The sequence below is a fragment of the Sinocyclocheilus grahami genome, unplaced genomic scaffold (genome assembly GCF_001515645.1).
Source record: "Sinocyclocheilus grahami isolate Dianchi unplaced genomic scaffold, SAMN03320097.WGS_v1.1 scaffold234.1, whole genome shotgun sequence".
In the NCBI taxonomy this organism is placed as follows: Eukaryota; Metazoa; Chordata; class Actinopteri; order Cypriniformes; family Cyprinidae; genus Sinocyclocheilus; species Sinocyclocheilus grahami.
Window position 1 is genome coordinate 1,068,403 of NW_015505413.1, and position 16,754 is coordinate 1,085,156.

Consider the following 16,754-nt stretch of genomic DNA (forward strand, 5'->3'; position numbering starts at 1 on the left):
CGCTGGGTCAAAACAACCCAATTGCTGGGTTTGTCCCTATTTTACCCAGCACTGGGTTATATTTAACCCAGCATTTTTAGAGTGTAGGGAGGCAAGTCGCTAGGTTTTAAAACAGTACTGTAGTGAAATCAGCCCATAAATGACTTTGACTAGTGTGCTTGTAAAATCCTGCGTGAAACAGGCAGAGATCCTTCCTTTGACATGAGAGAAGACAATGTGAGGTCTTCAGATGCTTTCCTCTATGGAGGTCTGACTGGAAAGGATGCTGGTTAAAGGAAGAGGTGAAGTGTTCCCCGGGGCAGATGGGAGGAAGGGGCAGCGGGACATTAAATCACTCCAGATGGGGCATGCTGTCAGAGAAATGCTTCCCAACTCCCGCTGGGAAAGAACTTCCTTTCGTTATCTGAAATGCTCAGCAGGTCTGAGCTCACTGGATAAATGATAATGTCTGTGAGCATCTCAGCACATCAGCTTCCAGTCATCATGTACTTAATGTTTTTAGTGAAACATTTTTACACTTAAAAAATGAGGCATTAAGTCATATTTAGGGTTGCAAAGGGGTGGAAAATTTCCGGTAAATTTTCGGAAACTTTCCAAAAATCCCTGGAATATTCAAAAAAATCCTGAAATGTTTCCAAAATTTCTGGAATATTTCCAAAATGTATTGGAAATTTTCCACCTTTTTGCAACCCTAGTCATATTGAGTCATAATCAAAAGTATTGATTATGAACTTTGTAAGGAAAAACATTTAAGTAGATTTGAATAACTTTAAGAAAAAGTTAAGGCAACTCAAATATTTGAGTAAGCCAGTTTAAAAACAATATTTATATTAATACAGTAAACTTTTTTCATTTGAATTCACTAAATATTGCAACTAACTATTAGTCAAGTCAAGTCACCTTTATTTTTATAGCACTTTATACGATACAGACTGTTTCAAAGCAGCTTGACAGTATTAAACAGAAAAGTCAAATTAATGATGCAAACTTCAACAATGAGGCAAATCCAAAATTCTGTTATAAAGCAGCTGTAGCAGGATAACTTTTAGCACACACGCACACACAAAATAACACTTATTTTCAACATTTACTCACATTTACTTACATTATACACTCTGTATCAAACCATGTGATTGTTAATCATTGCCAACTTCTTAAGTTGTTGTGATAAAATAAAGAATACTGATAAGGATTGAGTAATAATTTTAGTTCTTAAAACTGATCAGTATAATTACGATTGAAATCAGGGTTATTATAATAAATTAAAACTGAAATTAAAACCCATAAAAAATATTTACAGCTAGTTACCAAGGCAACATTCTCATTTTGATTTAGTTTAGCTTGATGTACTAAAATAACTAAAAATAAAACCAAAATAAATAATATGAAAACTATATAGACATATTTAAAAAATAAATAAAGACAACAAAATTCATAAAACTTTAATTGGAATTAAAATGAAAACTGAAAATATAAAGATAAAAACTATAGTATCTCAATAACACTAAAATAATGCTCATTGAAATGTGTATTAATCATTCAGTTTGTTAGTCAGATACTAATGTACTAATGTTGTTGTAAGTGCAGTAAACAAGTCTGTGATGGAATCAGGTGATATTTAGCTGAGAAAGCTGTGAGATTCACTCATTTTCTTGTTTTCTGTTTGTCTGCAGGTATCTGAAGGTCGAGGGAACTGCACGTGGCACAGGAACCCCAAACCCTGCACAATCCCTCAGGACAAGGAGAGCATCTTCCACACCATTTTTGCTTTCTTCACCAAATCAGGCAGAAAAGTTCTGGTATGACAAAGCACTTATTGTTCATAGTTCAGAGGAAAAAGCACAATGTGTGAAAATGGCATTAAAATGCATTTAGCACTTGGAAATAAGCCATATTTGCATATTTAATGTTGTTTGCCTGGCATTTTTGTCAATGCATGTACATTAGTGCAGTGGATCACAGCATTTAGTGCCCCATAAAACAGGAGTTTTTGTGCTGAAGGGGTGAATCTTATTCTGGTATCCTGTGTCAACAGGACTGTGACCGGCCTGGCAGAGCGTGTCTTACTATTTCCTGCAGTCTGAGCTCTCAGGCTAAAGAAGAAGCCACGAGTATAGATGTGCAAATGCTACTGAACACTGAAATACTACAGAGGGTGAGTTATTGCTGTAATGAAGTACAAAGTTATTGAAGTGTCAATGCAAGTCTTCAGAGTGTGTGATTAAGACTTTTAAGTGTTGTAGAAAGCAGATAAACATCAAATTTTCATTTTTGGGTGAACTATCCCTTTAAGAGCTGTGCTTGCACAGGTTCTGCATGATTCTCTTCACTAATATCCTCTGCATCTCAGTCGGGCTCAAACTGATAAGCGATATTAACGATGCCATTGTTTACAATACAAGCAGAGCACATGCTGCTGAGGTGAGGGACGGGAAGTTTAGACACGCACTAGAGGGGGTTTAGCCAATCACAACATACTGGGCTAGCTAACCAATCAGAGCCCTTCGCCTATTTCTGAGGGAGGGGCTTCATAAAAATAGGAAAAGATCAGCGCGTTTCTCAGAGAAGAGACAGAGCGGTGTAGAATAAAGGTAAACTATGTGAAAAATAATGTGTTTTTTTTTTTTAAACGAAGCGTTAACACATGTTAGATGCACCCCATAAACACAATCAAGCCTAGAAAAAACCCAGTGAACCACCCCTTTAAATGATAAACCTAATCACAATTTTAAAAACTAATAAACTTTAAATACATTTTAAATCATTTCAATACATTTCACATTTAATTTGTAAATACATTTTTTAAATAAATTTTACAAATTTAAACTTTAAAATTATATAAAAAAAATTGAAATTATGTACTAAAATTACTTAAACCGAAATAAGCTTAATATATACTGGGTATATCTCATAGAGGCCAATTCCTAATAGGGCTGTTAAAAGTGTCTGCGCCCCCTTCTGCCCTCAGCACTTAGGAAATGCATCGGTCCCAAAGCAATCCGTTATTAAGTCACACACGACGCTCCCTGGGGCAAACACTGGACACGCAACTCTCATTTACAAAAGGCATTGCCCACATTTAAGCATTAATACCGCACAGTCTTGTAGCGTGTTTCAACTGTATCGTTTCCATCATGTTCACAGCAACTTGAACTAATTGGAATTGACAGACCAACTGTGAGCATTAAACCTTTATATGCTGCTGTATCATTAGTTTAGTCAGCTGAACTCAACAAATGCTCGAGATATATTTAGTGCAATATTTATATCTTACACTTTAGTTTCCATTGAATACAAATAAGTTTGATCATAGAGAAATGTTTATCCCAAAGACAGCACGCAGAGGAAGATATTACAGCTCTTTTATAGTTTTCATTGCTGATGTTAGTATCTTGCATTGTTTTTATTTTTTAACTAAAACAATTAAAAGTCAAAAGATTTTGCCTTGGCAACTAACTGAAATAAAATAGGTTTAGGATTAAGTACTAAAATTACTAAAACTAAAACCATTAACTCTTTCCCCGCCATCGACGAGTTATCTGGTCTTTTAGAAGAAAACGCTTCCCCGCCAAAGACGCGTTTTTACGGCTTTTCGTGTTTTCACTGTTATACACTCGGGGGCGTTATTACACATCTTCTGAAAAAGGACAAAACCTCCCGAACAAAAACACACATGAACAAGACGGAGAAACGAGCGATCTCTTATGTAAACAGATGCATATGAAAAATAATGCGATCAGCAATAGACAACATATAAATGAAAACTGCATAATGTAATAGTAAAATGGTTGATCCAGGAAGTGGTATATATGTCTGTGCAAGCTTTGGAGGTATTAATGGAAGCGATTTACTGGATTTAAGCTTTGATAATCGTACTGAATATTATCCAGATGTAGTTTTAGATAAAAAATTTATTTTGCTCAAAATTATGCAGTTTTTATGAAACCTACCTATATTCAAGTGTTGATTAAAAAAGAATGCTGTAAGCTAGAATAAATTGGATTTGTTTAAAAGTAGAGGCTCGGATATTTATTTTGGTGTATTGCAAATTCAAATATTCATACAGCAAAATATACTGGAGGCCATGACATTTTTGTGAAAATCATCAAAATCTCTGGCGGTGGCTGGCAACCTTTTTCAAAAATGCTGGCGGGGAAAGAGTTAAAAATAAATTAAAGCTAAATAAATAGAACCCCCAAAACTATTAAAAATGACAGAATATAGAACTGAGATCATTTGATATTAATAGAATTTGATGAAAAATATTTCAATTCATAATTGAGATTTTTGAGATTTCATTGCTCAAGTTAATATATTGCATTTTCTTATTTGAAACTCAAACTAAAACTAGCAAAAGTAAATTTTGTTAAGTGAAATGAAGCTGAAATAAAATGTGAATATTAAAAAGAAAAAGTAAGACAACTTGTTATCTATCTGAAATAAAATAAGCTGAGGTTTAAGTTCTAAAACTGATCAAAATAAAGCTAATAGAAATGTTAAAGAATTCCTAAATAGAAATGTTAAATACTAACGAAAATGACAAAAGTATAAAAAAAAATAAACATCTTATCAAATATTATAATAGTAAATAATACTAAAATAACACTGGTATTTTGTCAACTGAGCAGTTTCAGGTCTCTTCTAAACTTCATCAAGTCTTATTTGTATCTCATTACTGTTTCAAAGAAGATATTATCTCTCATTCGTGATTTTGATTGAATGTGTTTTTTCCGTCGAGCCTCACGTTCAAGAAGTGAAACTGTGGCCAGAAGCTGAAGCCAGACTGGGACTGGGATTTTCTGCTAGCTTTTCATGCGACATTTCCATCCAGATCCATTGAGGGAACTGTTTGCTGTGTTTTTGTGGCAGTACATTACGGTTTCAGAGGTGAAATTCTTCCACATTTAAGGGTCAGCGAGCACGTATGCCATATAACACATATTGTGCATGAAACTATGTGTATGTATGTTATCCAGAGGCAATGGTCATCCATGGTTAAAACAGACTTCACATAATGACGTCCAGTCCAGTAAACAAATGAACTCCTCCTGGCATTCTGTGATGATCTGGATTAATGAAAACCTTCACAGACCTGTGTTTGATTGATTTGTTGACTTGAAGAATGAAATCTCATTTCCTTTGGATCGAGTCAACACCCAATATACTGTAGACTCAGCACAGACGTTATAAAATTCAGGAAATGACACGGTGATTCATACAGTCTGTAAAGTCTGATCTTGGGTCCCGCTGAGAAATGACGATCTGTAATATGTTTATTTAAGTCGGTGAGTTTATGCTGAATGTCGTGTCCCGTCTGGTTCGTGTGCGTATGTTCACTCTCTCTGTGTTGTCCTGCAGCTGGTGTTTGAGGCCCTTCACAGTCAGGAGCCCAGGGGTTACGTGGTGGGATGGATCATCGCCATCAGCCTCCTGGTGGGAATCCTCATCTTCCTGCTGCTGGCGGTGCTGCTCTGGAAGGTAGCGCTTCAGACAGACACATGTTTCTCAGTCAACATCCTTGTTGGTTCTGGAGCAGCGTCCGGGTTTGCTCTGGATTTAGGGGCTTAAACAACATTCTTATAAGCCTAGATTTAGGGTTGGCAAGAGTGCAGCGACCATTATAATACGTTTAAAAATGTCACCACCCACACTTTTTGGGAACTAATCATTATATTTTGAGAGTTCCGGTCACTGTACAATGAAAAAATAGGAGCCGTCCACATACTGTAAAACAATGACTTTAAGACCAAGCAGAAGCACTATGGATGTTTATCAAAAAAGAAATAAAATCCACAATATCAAGAATTAATTTTGGAGTAATTTTCGACATTCGTGATAGAACTATTTTATAAGATTTACTTTTCAAAGTAATAATATATTTATATGTTATATATGTGTGTTATATATTATATAATAACATAAAAGTACATTTTACTATAAAATATTAAGATATTTCTGTCAACATTTCTTCAATTTACATAATCAACAAAGTCATAGTAGTAGAAATGGTAATAATATGAATAATAATAATAATGATTAGTATTATTACTACCACTACTATTAAATCCTTGCACTTTGTCATTATCATTATTATTACTTTGTTATATGATAACCCTTAAAATAATAATAATTATTCTAAGATATTTTATATCCATTTTTTCACAATTTAAATTAAAAATGTAAACAATTAAAATATATATATTTGACAAAAAAAATGCAATGGTGTGCTGTGAACTTACTGATATATTTTCAGTTAATTATATTTGTAAATGTACATTTTTTTGAAAAATTAAAAATGAATTTATTTCAGACGATAAATTTGTTTTAAATCACAAATTACAGAATCCAGATCGATAGATAGACAGACAGAATTGGTGAAAAAAATTACAATTAAAAGGTAGCTTCTCTGTAGAGTTTAGCTGTAAACAAAGTTCTAACAAACATGTGGAAAGCATTTCCTTCCGCATTAATGACATATTTAAAAATGTTTAAACATCAATATCACATGATATGAAAACATGTATATTGTTATACTATTACTGCCCACTAACTGCCATACTATTCATGAGCTTGGCTGAAAAGGTTTTTAATGTGCACCACACACTTTTCAGATCATCCCTAATGCCTTGAGGATTGAGATCATGAGTTTAAACAACATAATCAACTTGTCATTTCTCACTGATTTTAGGATTAGGGTCATATTTAAGGATGATTGCTTGATAGAAACATTATTCCAGAACCAACAGAGAATATTGAACCATGCAAATATACATCAGACTTTCTACTAGATATCCGTCCTCAGACTTCCAGATGAGGCTGTTCGCTTGTCTTTTCTCATGAGACCGAGTTCAAATCACATCATGCCTGACAGCAATTCAGCTCAGCAAAGTCAGTGTGAGCGGAGAATGTGACCCGTCTTGAAAGAGCAGAACCACCTGCTCGTGTGCAGCGTCCCGTTACAGCTAAATTAGCATCGGGCTGCTTTTAATATCCTCTGCCAAAAAAAAGGCAGAGTAAGATGGATGCGGATGAATTGTTTTTGAAGTAAACAGTTTTTACAGTACATTAGTGCATGAACATAAAAAGAAACAATGAAATGATGCAGATTTGAATTAGTGCTCTCTGATGGTAGTTCAGTTTTGAAAGATATTCCCTCAACTGGACTTGTCTCGAGTCACATGTCCCTCATTCACACACTACTGTTGTTTTTCTTGGCCTGAGGGGTCAATAGAGAGCTTTCGTAAGGTAACAAACACAACGCCGACAATAATCTACACGTACACATAAAAGTGAACCGAACGGATTTCAAGGCTTCTCAAACAAGTCCTTCTTTTCCTTTCCACTCCATTACTTTCCAGCGGGAATACTAGAGCAAATCCTGGAATGTTGGTGTAGGGATACTTATCCCCCCAAATCCCAAATCTGCCAAAATAAACTTCCTCAACAAGAGCTGGACATGTCCAGCTACTCCAGCGTCAGGAAATGCCTGGAGAGAGCCGGGGTCTGAATCAATAAACCGCATTCAAACTAAGACAAACCTGTTGAGTCACAGGAAGAGGAACAGCATATTCTTCTTTACAGTAGCACTATCGGTGTCGCCCATCCCACTAGTTATCTGACTCCCACCCTGTCCATTGGCTCCAACTTCACAAAGGGATAGTTCACCCAAAAATGACATCATTTACTTGCTCTTTCTTCTGGGAAACACTAAAGAAGCTCCGAGCCAGTGTTTTCAATACAATGAAAAGCACCATATTCAATATATGTTCCAGATGTTCTCAAGTCGTATGATAAACTTGTGTGTGTGGCAAACTAAAATATTTTTGCATTAATTCTCCTTCGCTGTAGCTCAAATTTCATTCGTATTTGAACATATTCAGACATTCAATCCAGACATCAATTACACCTAATAACTTTAGTAATGTGAAGTTAGAGGATGTATAAATATTTTTGGATACTTGTATATAATAAAGCATTCCTCTTACAGTTTAAATATCATCAGTCATGAGGGATTTCATAATGAAACCTTAACTTGTTTTGGGTCAAGGCCCCAAAAATGGGTGGTATTTTCATATACTCTTTTTAATTTGATTAAATAGATGGTTTAATGGCCATATGTCTGATAGCAGGATTGCATTAGGTTGGGTGTATCTGATCTGCCAGTCAAAGAAGTCTCTTCTGCTCATCAAGGCTGCATTTATTTGATCAAAAAAAACGTAAACATTGTTAAATGTTATTGCAATTTAAAATAACTGTTTGTAATAGATTTTAAAATGTAATTTATTCCTGTGATCAAAGCTGAATTTTCAGCATCATTACTCCAATCTTTAGTGTCACATGATCCTTCAGAAATCATTCTATTAACAATGTTGAAAACAGTTCAACAGCAAGGTAACGTGTGATTGGAAAAAGGAATATAATTGTGTCATTTGTCCACTGTCCCACCCTCTATGTCGACACGCAGCAATTATTTTTGTGTTTTGCAGATGGGATTCTTCAGGAGGCATTACAGGGAGATCATAGAGGCCGAAAAGAACAGGAAGGACAGCGATGAAAGCTGGGATTGGGTCCAGAAGAGCCAATGAGAGCTTGGATTGGGTTCAGAAAATCTAATTCCCCCGGCTCTCTCCAAAGACCCAGACCCTCCAGCCTTCCATATGTGGAAGAAAAGAATATTCTCCAGATTTTTCGGAGGTTTGACACTTTTTGTTTGTCGTTGATGGTGATCTAGCTGATGTTGGAGGTGACCGTGTGGCCTGCCAGAAGAGACTCGCAGTGGAACTCCACTGATCCCAATGGGACAGGCCTCTTGCCAGGGGGTCTGAAGAGACGGAAAGAGAGACTTCCTGGAACGAATGTGGATATCGTGTCAATACTAGCAGACAATTACAACCCTCAGGGCGCTGTTGAAAAGCAAAAATCTATTTTTTATAAAATGTATTCCATACTGTATAGAAGAGAGCTTCAAGAGTTGTTTTTAAAGCACTGATGACTGACACACGCCAAAGAGTTGATGTTATTCCTTCACAGTGTTCTGGTGCACATCAGTTTTCAGATGAACCTTGAAGATGGATTGTACCTCTTTGTCCCCTCAAGATGTTAACTTACAAAGAATGCAAAGCAGAAGTTTGTGTCCTTCATTCGAACGACTCACGAGTTAAATGTTGCATGAACAAATGAAAGAGGAGATGCAAACCAAAGTTGTTATTGCTCGAGTTGTTAAAAGAGTAGTTCACCTCAAAATGAATGTTTGCTGAAAATGCACTCATCCTCAGGCCATCCAAGATGTAGATGAGTTTGTTTCTTCATCAGAACAGATTTGGAGAAATGAAGCATTCCATCACTTGCTCACCAATGGATCCTCTGCAGTGAATGGGTGCCGTCAGAATGAGAGTCCAAACAGCTGATAAAAACATCACAATAATCCACACCACTCCATTAAAAGTTAAAATGCCTTGATTAATTTTTTTAATTTACAAATGCAGCTTTTCACTTCTCAAGACTAAAGTGTTGTGGATTACTTGTGGATTATTGTGATGTTTTTATCAGCTGTTTGGACTCTCATTATGACGGCACCCATTCACTGCAGAGCATCTTTTCCCATAAAGACACAATCTCATCTACATCTTGGATGGCCTGTGGATGAGTACATTTTCAGACAGTTTTCATTTCATTTCAGGCCAGTTAAAACAGAAAGAGAAAACCATATACGTTCTCAGATTAAACATGTTTTATTTAGTATATGTGAAATTCACAGCTTAGAGCATTATTTGTACTGCACTGGATTTTGACCCCACTGAAAGATGCATGTTATTCCAAAAGAAAAGACTCTGTCTTCTTAATCTTTCACAAAATATATGAACTTTTACTGACTTTTTTTGTATTCCTTTCCAACCACCTGTAAATTAGAAGCTGTTCACAATCTAATCAATTACTTGCGTAGTGCCATTAAAAGTTCAGATTTAAGAGCTGCATTGTCGGCTGACGTCTCCGTTTGCGTGTCTGGGCTATCTGAGGACCGAGGAGTCGCGGGGGTGCAGCAAAAACAGCAGGCCGCTGATGAGACGACCACGCATTAGCAGCTTTACCGGATTTATTCTTCATATTTCAGTGCGAAATTCACTTATTTTGGCTCGAAATAAGATACCCAACACGCATAAACTGGGTGGTGAAAATAAATAGACGACAAGATTGGAATATAGTTAAGCACTGCAGGAGCATCAGCAGACGCGACTTACTCCATTGCCCCTCGAACCAGAAGTCCAATCTAATCAATTCCTAATGGATGAAATCAAATCCCACCCTACAAATTCTCCTGGTTTCACTCAGAAACTTCCTAATTGGTTGACCTCTGGCTGTCTAAGATCTCAAGATATACATTTTAGACGTTATGCAAGGGACACATTCCAAGTAAGCATAAAAACACTTTAATCTGCCATATATTCTCCCAAAAATTCCTACAGCATGTTTATAATTATTATTCTACAGCAAATGTGACAACATTTAGTGTCTCCTGCTTTTTAAAGAGATAGTTCACCCAAAAATTAAAATTCACCCTCATGTCGTTCAAAACCTGTAAGACCTTCGTTCATCTTCAGAACACAAATTAAGATATTTTTGATGAAATACGAGAGCTCTCTGACCCTCCATAGACAGCAAGGGTAAAGATCAAGTCACAGAAACATAGTAAGGACATCGTTAAAATAGTCAGGAAAATGAAATCAGTATTTTCATTTTTGGTTGAACTATCCCTTTAAAAAGTCCTATGACAAGTTTTTTTGAAGTTCAGACTGCATAGGTCCAGGTTTTCACCGTGCAGGACCTGCAGTGTGTAATGGCCTAAAAATAGGTGGGAATGTGCAGTACTTCATCACTGGGCACAAACTCCTACTGTGGAGCTTATGGGAACAGCTTGTTTTAAGTCAACATTTTGGACTTCACTCAGAGCCCCAACATGAGCTGTTCGCTGTCAGACTTTACATGGAGCGGTTTTATTCAGTGAACTTGGTTGCTTGTTTTTCGCATTTTCCTCTCATTTTAGAGGGTTCATTTGAAAGAAACCATTTCTTTGATGTTAACCAACTGATCAGTAGCTTTACAATTGGATATTAGATGATCGCTGGAAGATTCTCCAAAAAAGATCTTGTATTATTTGATCAATAATCACCACTGGCATGGCAAAACCACGTCTGCATTTCATGTCCGGCCCGACACCAGGTTCTTGCATAGGTGTGTTTCAGAGAGACACATACTTGACTTTGCAAGTGTGTAACCTAACTGTAAGTGTTGTTGCCATTATCACCTATTTTGAGCATTTTAGAATAAACTACTGTCACTGATGTTTTATAGATGTATTGAGAAATATGTTTGTTGTACAAGCTCAAGCTGTATATTTATGTACTGAAACTGCTTTTTTAAAATTAAAAATCACAAACAGATGTTTCGTCTCCGGTGCCACCCAAATATTTAGTGCAGTGAGGTGTTTCTTGTTGCACTGATGCCCTCTAGTGTAATACCAGTGTAATGTTTACACTACATTGCGGTGTATAATGTCTGCTTTTTTTTTTTTTAGTATGTGACCAAATGAATTATACAATACATTATAAAAAGTAAATGCTTTAAGAGTATGAATTTAAAACGTGGTGTCCAGTTTTCTTATAAATATATTTAAAATGGCTCTGCTGGATTGTATGTAGTGTTGTTTTAGTACCATAGAGATGCTATTACAGTTTTTCTTAATATTGTGAATTGGTTTGCATTGATTTATTTATTCATTTTTACTATAGAGAGAGAGAGATGAGAAATGTTGCCTTGGCAAATGGCTGAAATTAAAAGTTAATTTTATGTTTATTTTATTTAAAGTACTGAATTTTTATGGTTTCAGTTTTAGTTAGCTATAATATTAGGTATAATTGTAGGTCAGTTTTGTGTAAAATGTCTATACCTTTGCCAATGTAATCAAATGATGAGTCAATTTATGAAAAATCACAGCTTATATAGAATGGTTCATTTATATTGGAAATGTATGGAAATGCATTGTATTTCATTGTATTGTATTTCAATGCATTGTAGTTTTTTTTTTTTTCAATTATAAATAAGATTGCTATTTAAAATGATGGACGGACATAAATGTTTGCATAAAGTTATCACAAGTTGTAGTAATGGAGGAAAGTACTAAGCATCTACAGTAGCATCTACCCAAAGGTTTAGACATTTAAAAATATAAAAAAACACAGAAATGAAAATGTTTTAAATGCTGAATCAATGAATGGATTGTTTTAATTTTACTTGTATTATAAACTTTTTTTTATTGTAATTGTAAAATGTTTTTGTTGTAATGTAAATTAATTTTATTGTATTTATATCTCTTAGTAATTAGGCTGGGATAATTTACTTTGGTTACCATGGGACATCTGAGAGCCAAACAAACAGTGCTGTCCCATAGTAAAAGCACTGCATTATTCATTAGCTGCTACTGTGTGACAGGCAGAGCACTTGCATGGAGCTACTACACCACCAGGTAAATGTCTATTTTAATATATCAATTAGCAAAGAAGATCTTCACCTGGCTGCTTATATCAAACATTTTAATATTATTCCATATATGTCAGGAACTAAAATTGTTTGACCTGACAACGGTTTAAAAGCTAAAATTAGAGTAACATGTAACATTTTGCTCAGGTAGAATGCATATATATTGACGTATTCTGTTACAGTGCAAGAAAAATGACATCTATACTGGAGGATGGCTTGATAAAAACAGGTTCAATAGAGCAGGTGGTGGCCCCTCTGTCCACTCACCTGTGTTACCTCATCCTACTGTGCGGGAGCGAGACAGAACTGGATGAATTCACCCGGCTGGAAGCTGCAGCTAAAGCGGTGGCCAAAGCATCCAAACACATGGCAGCTGTGGCAACAAGGTCAGCTGCATGAATTTTTCCTGACAGGGTAGAAGATGAACCATATAAATAAATACATTACAAAAATAAACGCTGACATGAAAGTTACTTTGCCTCATAAAAACAAAAACAGCTGTATATATCATTGACAAAAGTGCTTTGTTGCTTAAAGAAAAAGTACTAAAGTGGGGGGAATTAGGTGGTAATATGGTACATGTTCAAAAACAACAATGTTACTATGGGACATTAGCTTGGTACCAAAAACAAGGACTCAAGGTCCAACTCTTTAACCATTAGGCCAAGACTGCCCCTTAGCTGGTTCAGTTTAATTTAATTGAAGTTAAAGCTAAAAACTGCAGAACTGTCACTATCCAGGAAACTGATTTTGGCCTACATGGCCTTCATGGTTATATCTAGATCAGTGTTCCCAAACCTTGTTCCTAGAGCTGAGGTCTCCAGCCCTGCTCCTGGAAGGCTTCCGTCCTGCAGATTTCCGTCCCAAACCCAATCAAACATACTTGAACCAGCTAATCAAGGTGTTTAGGGTTATTTGATAATTACAGGTAGATGTGCTGGAGCAGGGTTGGAACTTAAGTCTGCAGGACGGTAGCTCTCCAGAAGCAGGGTTGGATTTCCCTTGCTGTTTTTCCACTGGGGCTGGTGCCGGAGCTGGAGTCGGTGCTTGGCCAAGAGTGGCACTCCTTCAGAACCAGCTCACATTTCCATGGCAAGAAGCAGAACCCTCTACATCACAAACATGTGACCGGAATCGGTTGTTACTTTCACGAAAGGAGAGCGCGGAGGTTTCTTCTGCCGACCACTGGTGTACTGACGTATTTAATTGTTGTTGTTAATGTGGTTAATTTACTTCAACTCAGACGTCCTTTCAAACTCCAGTCTGTAGTGGAAACTCCGCCTACTAATGTCATAGGTTCCCTTGTTCGAGATCAGCAAAGTTTCGGGTCCAGTTTGGAACGAGGATCTGGGCACAGGCCCAGGATTTTTTTTTTTTTTGAGTAGAAAAGTGCAGCCCAGTTCCCAATTGGTAATGGTGACTTGATTTTGGATATCTCCCTTATCTGACCCATCAATTTCAGGTCTTGGGAGTTTCTGTTAATGAGCTGATGAGTTTATTTATGAGTGTTTGATTGAAGAATATAAAAAAAAACGGTGTAGTGTTGGGCCCTGTCTCAAATAGCACATTTCATGTGTACTGGCGGACTTACAATGGCCGCCATGTGAACATGTCCATTAAGTCCATGAGGCTGTAGGGTGTACCATTCGTCATTTTAGCTTTCAGAAAGGTGCATGCAAGCACTACCTTTGCGGCCGCTATGCACCCTCGGTGAGCATTTCTGCCGAGCTCCATTGCAGACTTTTCCCCGACAGTCAAAGTGCCATTACGTCACGAAATGTGGACTCAAAGGAAGAACGCGGGGGTTTAGGGTGCGATTTGGGACAGGGTCTTGGAGTGTCTCCAGGAACAGGGTGTAGATGACAATCTTCATTCTATGAAAAAACCTGAAAAATTCACATGGCATTCATAGTTTATTTAAAGCCATGCTGCAACCCTACCCCTAAACCTGAACTTGTTAGAAATTTCAAATATCTTGAGTTTCGTAGAAAAATATTTACCACCAGCCTCTGTGACTGAAATGCCTAATGATTGATTACATTTATTTTGGTCTCTATAGATCCTTCTAGTGGAAGATGATGCGACTGTAAGGAAGATCACTGCAGTTGCTGATTGGTTGCTGATTGGCTCTTGCAGTGTCATTCTCAAGTAGGAGCTGCAGCAGACATATCATCCTTATTGAAAGCATTTCGAGTATACTCAAAGGCAATACTGCTTCTTCACAACTTGGTAGTGGAAAAAATTCAGGAGCTGCGTGACGACAAACTACAGGAGTGTTTGAGGGCTTCTCTAGAAACACTGAAAAAAATGTGTTTCCATGCTACACACTGCCATGTACACGGCAATCAAACATCCACACAGCACAAGTAGGAGCTGCAGCAGACATATCATCCTTATTGAAAGCATTTCAAGTATACTCAAAGGCAATACTGCTTCTTCACAACTTGGTAGTGGAAAGAATTCAGGAGCTGCGTGACGACAAACTACAGGAGTGTTTGAGGGCTTCTCTAGAAACACTGAAAAAAATGTGTTTCCATGCTACACACTGCCATGTACACGGCAATCAAACATCCACACAGCGAGGAGGCACAGAGTGCAAAGCAGTACATCTTAAACCAGGTGGACTCAACTGTAAATGGCATCATAGCCACACTCAAGAACAACTGTGAACCAGGTGCCAGGGGTTCATGTGGACGCTACACCGTAATACGGAACAAATTACTAAGACTGCTTTCTGATCCTGCTTGTGTTAAAGATGGTGGTTTTGACGTTTGCTTCGTGACCTAGTGTTCCACAGCATGGCAGTAGCAAACACTTCTCGCAGGGATATTCAGTTTGAGGTTGCTGCACACTCCAAGCAAGTCCTTCAGCTCTGGTCAGAGATGTCACAACAAATGAAATGCTGTGATGATCAACAGCTTGCAAACACACGTGTTTCTCTTTTGAATCAAATCCACAAACTTGACAATGCTACGGTAAAGGCCACACAGTTGCGGGTAATGTACATATTTGTCACAACTTCAACTCCCTTGAAACAGTTGGTGCACACCGTGAGCTGTATCTTCCAGGATGTGCAAGATGAAGGTAAGTTGCATGTGGAAACACTTCAGGTTCAATCTGAATCCTTCATAGCACATGCTGACAAGATTTCAGAAGTGGCAGGCTTCATCTCAGCTTTAGCGTGTGATGAAGCGTCTTTTAGCGTCTTGAGGGCATAGAGAACTCAAGGGGATGCATCATGAGACTGAATCAAGCAATTTGTGTACTTGTGCAAAATCTAGAGGAAGACGAGGTGCGTTCAAGTGAAGCTCTGGAAAAACTAAAAGAGATGCAACAGAGATGGTCAGAGGAGATTGAGCAGCTCTTTCACGCATGTAGTAGCATCATAAACATAAAGGACTTTGTCTGTCTTGCTCTTCAGGAGATCCAGAGCATCTGGATGGAGTTTGTTGAGGCACATGAAGATGAAGATACACAGTATCTCACAAAACAGGCAAGCTTGCTTATTGGCCATATGAGCTTGGTAATCCAGCTCGTGAGAAAACATGTAAGTAAGAGTGACAATCCAATCTACCGTAATGGACTTCTGGTTCTGATAAAGCAAGCAGAAGGATCTGCTGCCGAGGTGACAAGTTGTGTCTCTGATACCTACTCTAATATCAGTCTTAGCAATGAGGCTTTCTCATTGCTCTCTGATTGTGTTTCAACAGCCCTAAAACATTTTGACATTCTACGTGAAGGACTTGACGGTTTGCAGCATCCACATCTGCTTAGCCCACTGCGGGAGGGAGCTCGCCAGTCTGCTGGTACTGTACCATGTGCTGTGCCCATTTCAGAACTTGAAAGATCAACTGAAGATCATTCTGATAAAACAGAATCTGAGTCTTCAGTGCAAAGTTCCACTGGTGAAGAAATTCCATGTCATCTCAAAGATAGTTAAGCAAAGCCGGCTGTTCATCTATTAGTGGAGCATGATGTACCAAACCCTGAAGAAGCATGGATTGCACCTGTCACGGAATCTAAATCTGTCGTACAGCTCCATAATATTGATTTGTTGCCTCTCTTGTGTGAAGTTGTCTGCATGACCAAAGGTAAAGATGTAGAGGCTCTTAACAGGGTTTGCACTGGAGTTCTAGTACTCTCAAACAGCTATGCCCAAGCTACAAGAGAAGCCACCAGTGTCATAGACACGGCTGATAGTGAGGAAGTGGAAAGTCTGC

The 16,754-nt window shown here is 37.5% G+C and overlaps 1 protein-coding gene across 1 annotated transcript in view; it reads left to right on the forward strand.

The window, feature by feature from the left end:
* LOC107597672 (integrin alpha-9-like) overlaps positions 1-9,294 on the forward strand; it is a gene marked incomplete at its 5' end in the record, with an annotated part of 31,410 nt that extends 22,116 nt beyond the window's left edge. Inside the window, 4 exons of the mRNA XM_016288837.1 lie at positions 1,674-1,799; positions 2,036-2,155; positions 5,359-5,478; positions 8,487-9,294. Coding sequence (XP_016144323.1) covers positions 1,674-1,799; positions 2,036-2,155; positions 5,359-5,478; positions 8,487-8,585 — 465 coding nt within the window. The remainder of the gene's footprint in view (positions 1-1,673; positions 1,800-2,035; positions 2,156-5,358; positions 5,479-8,486) is intronic.
* Between the last annotated feature and the right edge of the window lie 7,460 nt (positions 9,295-16,754).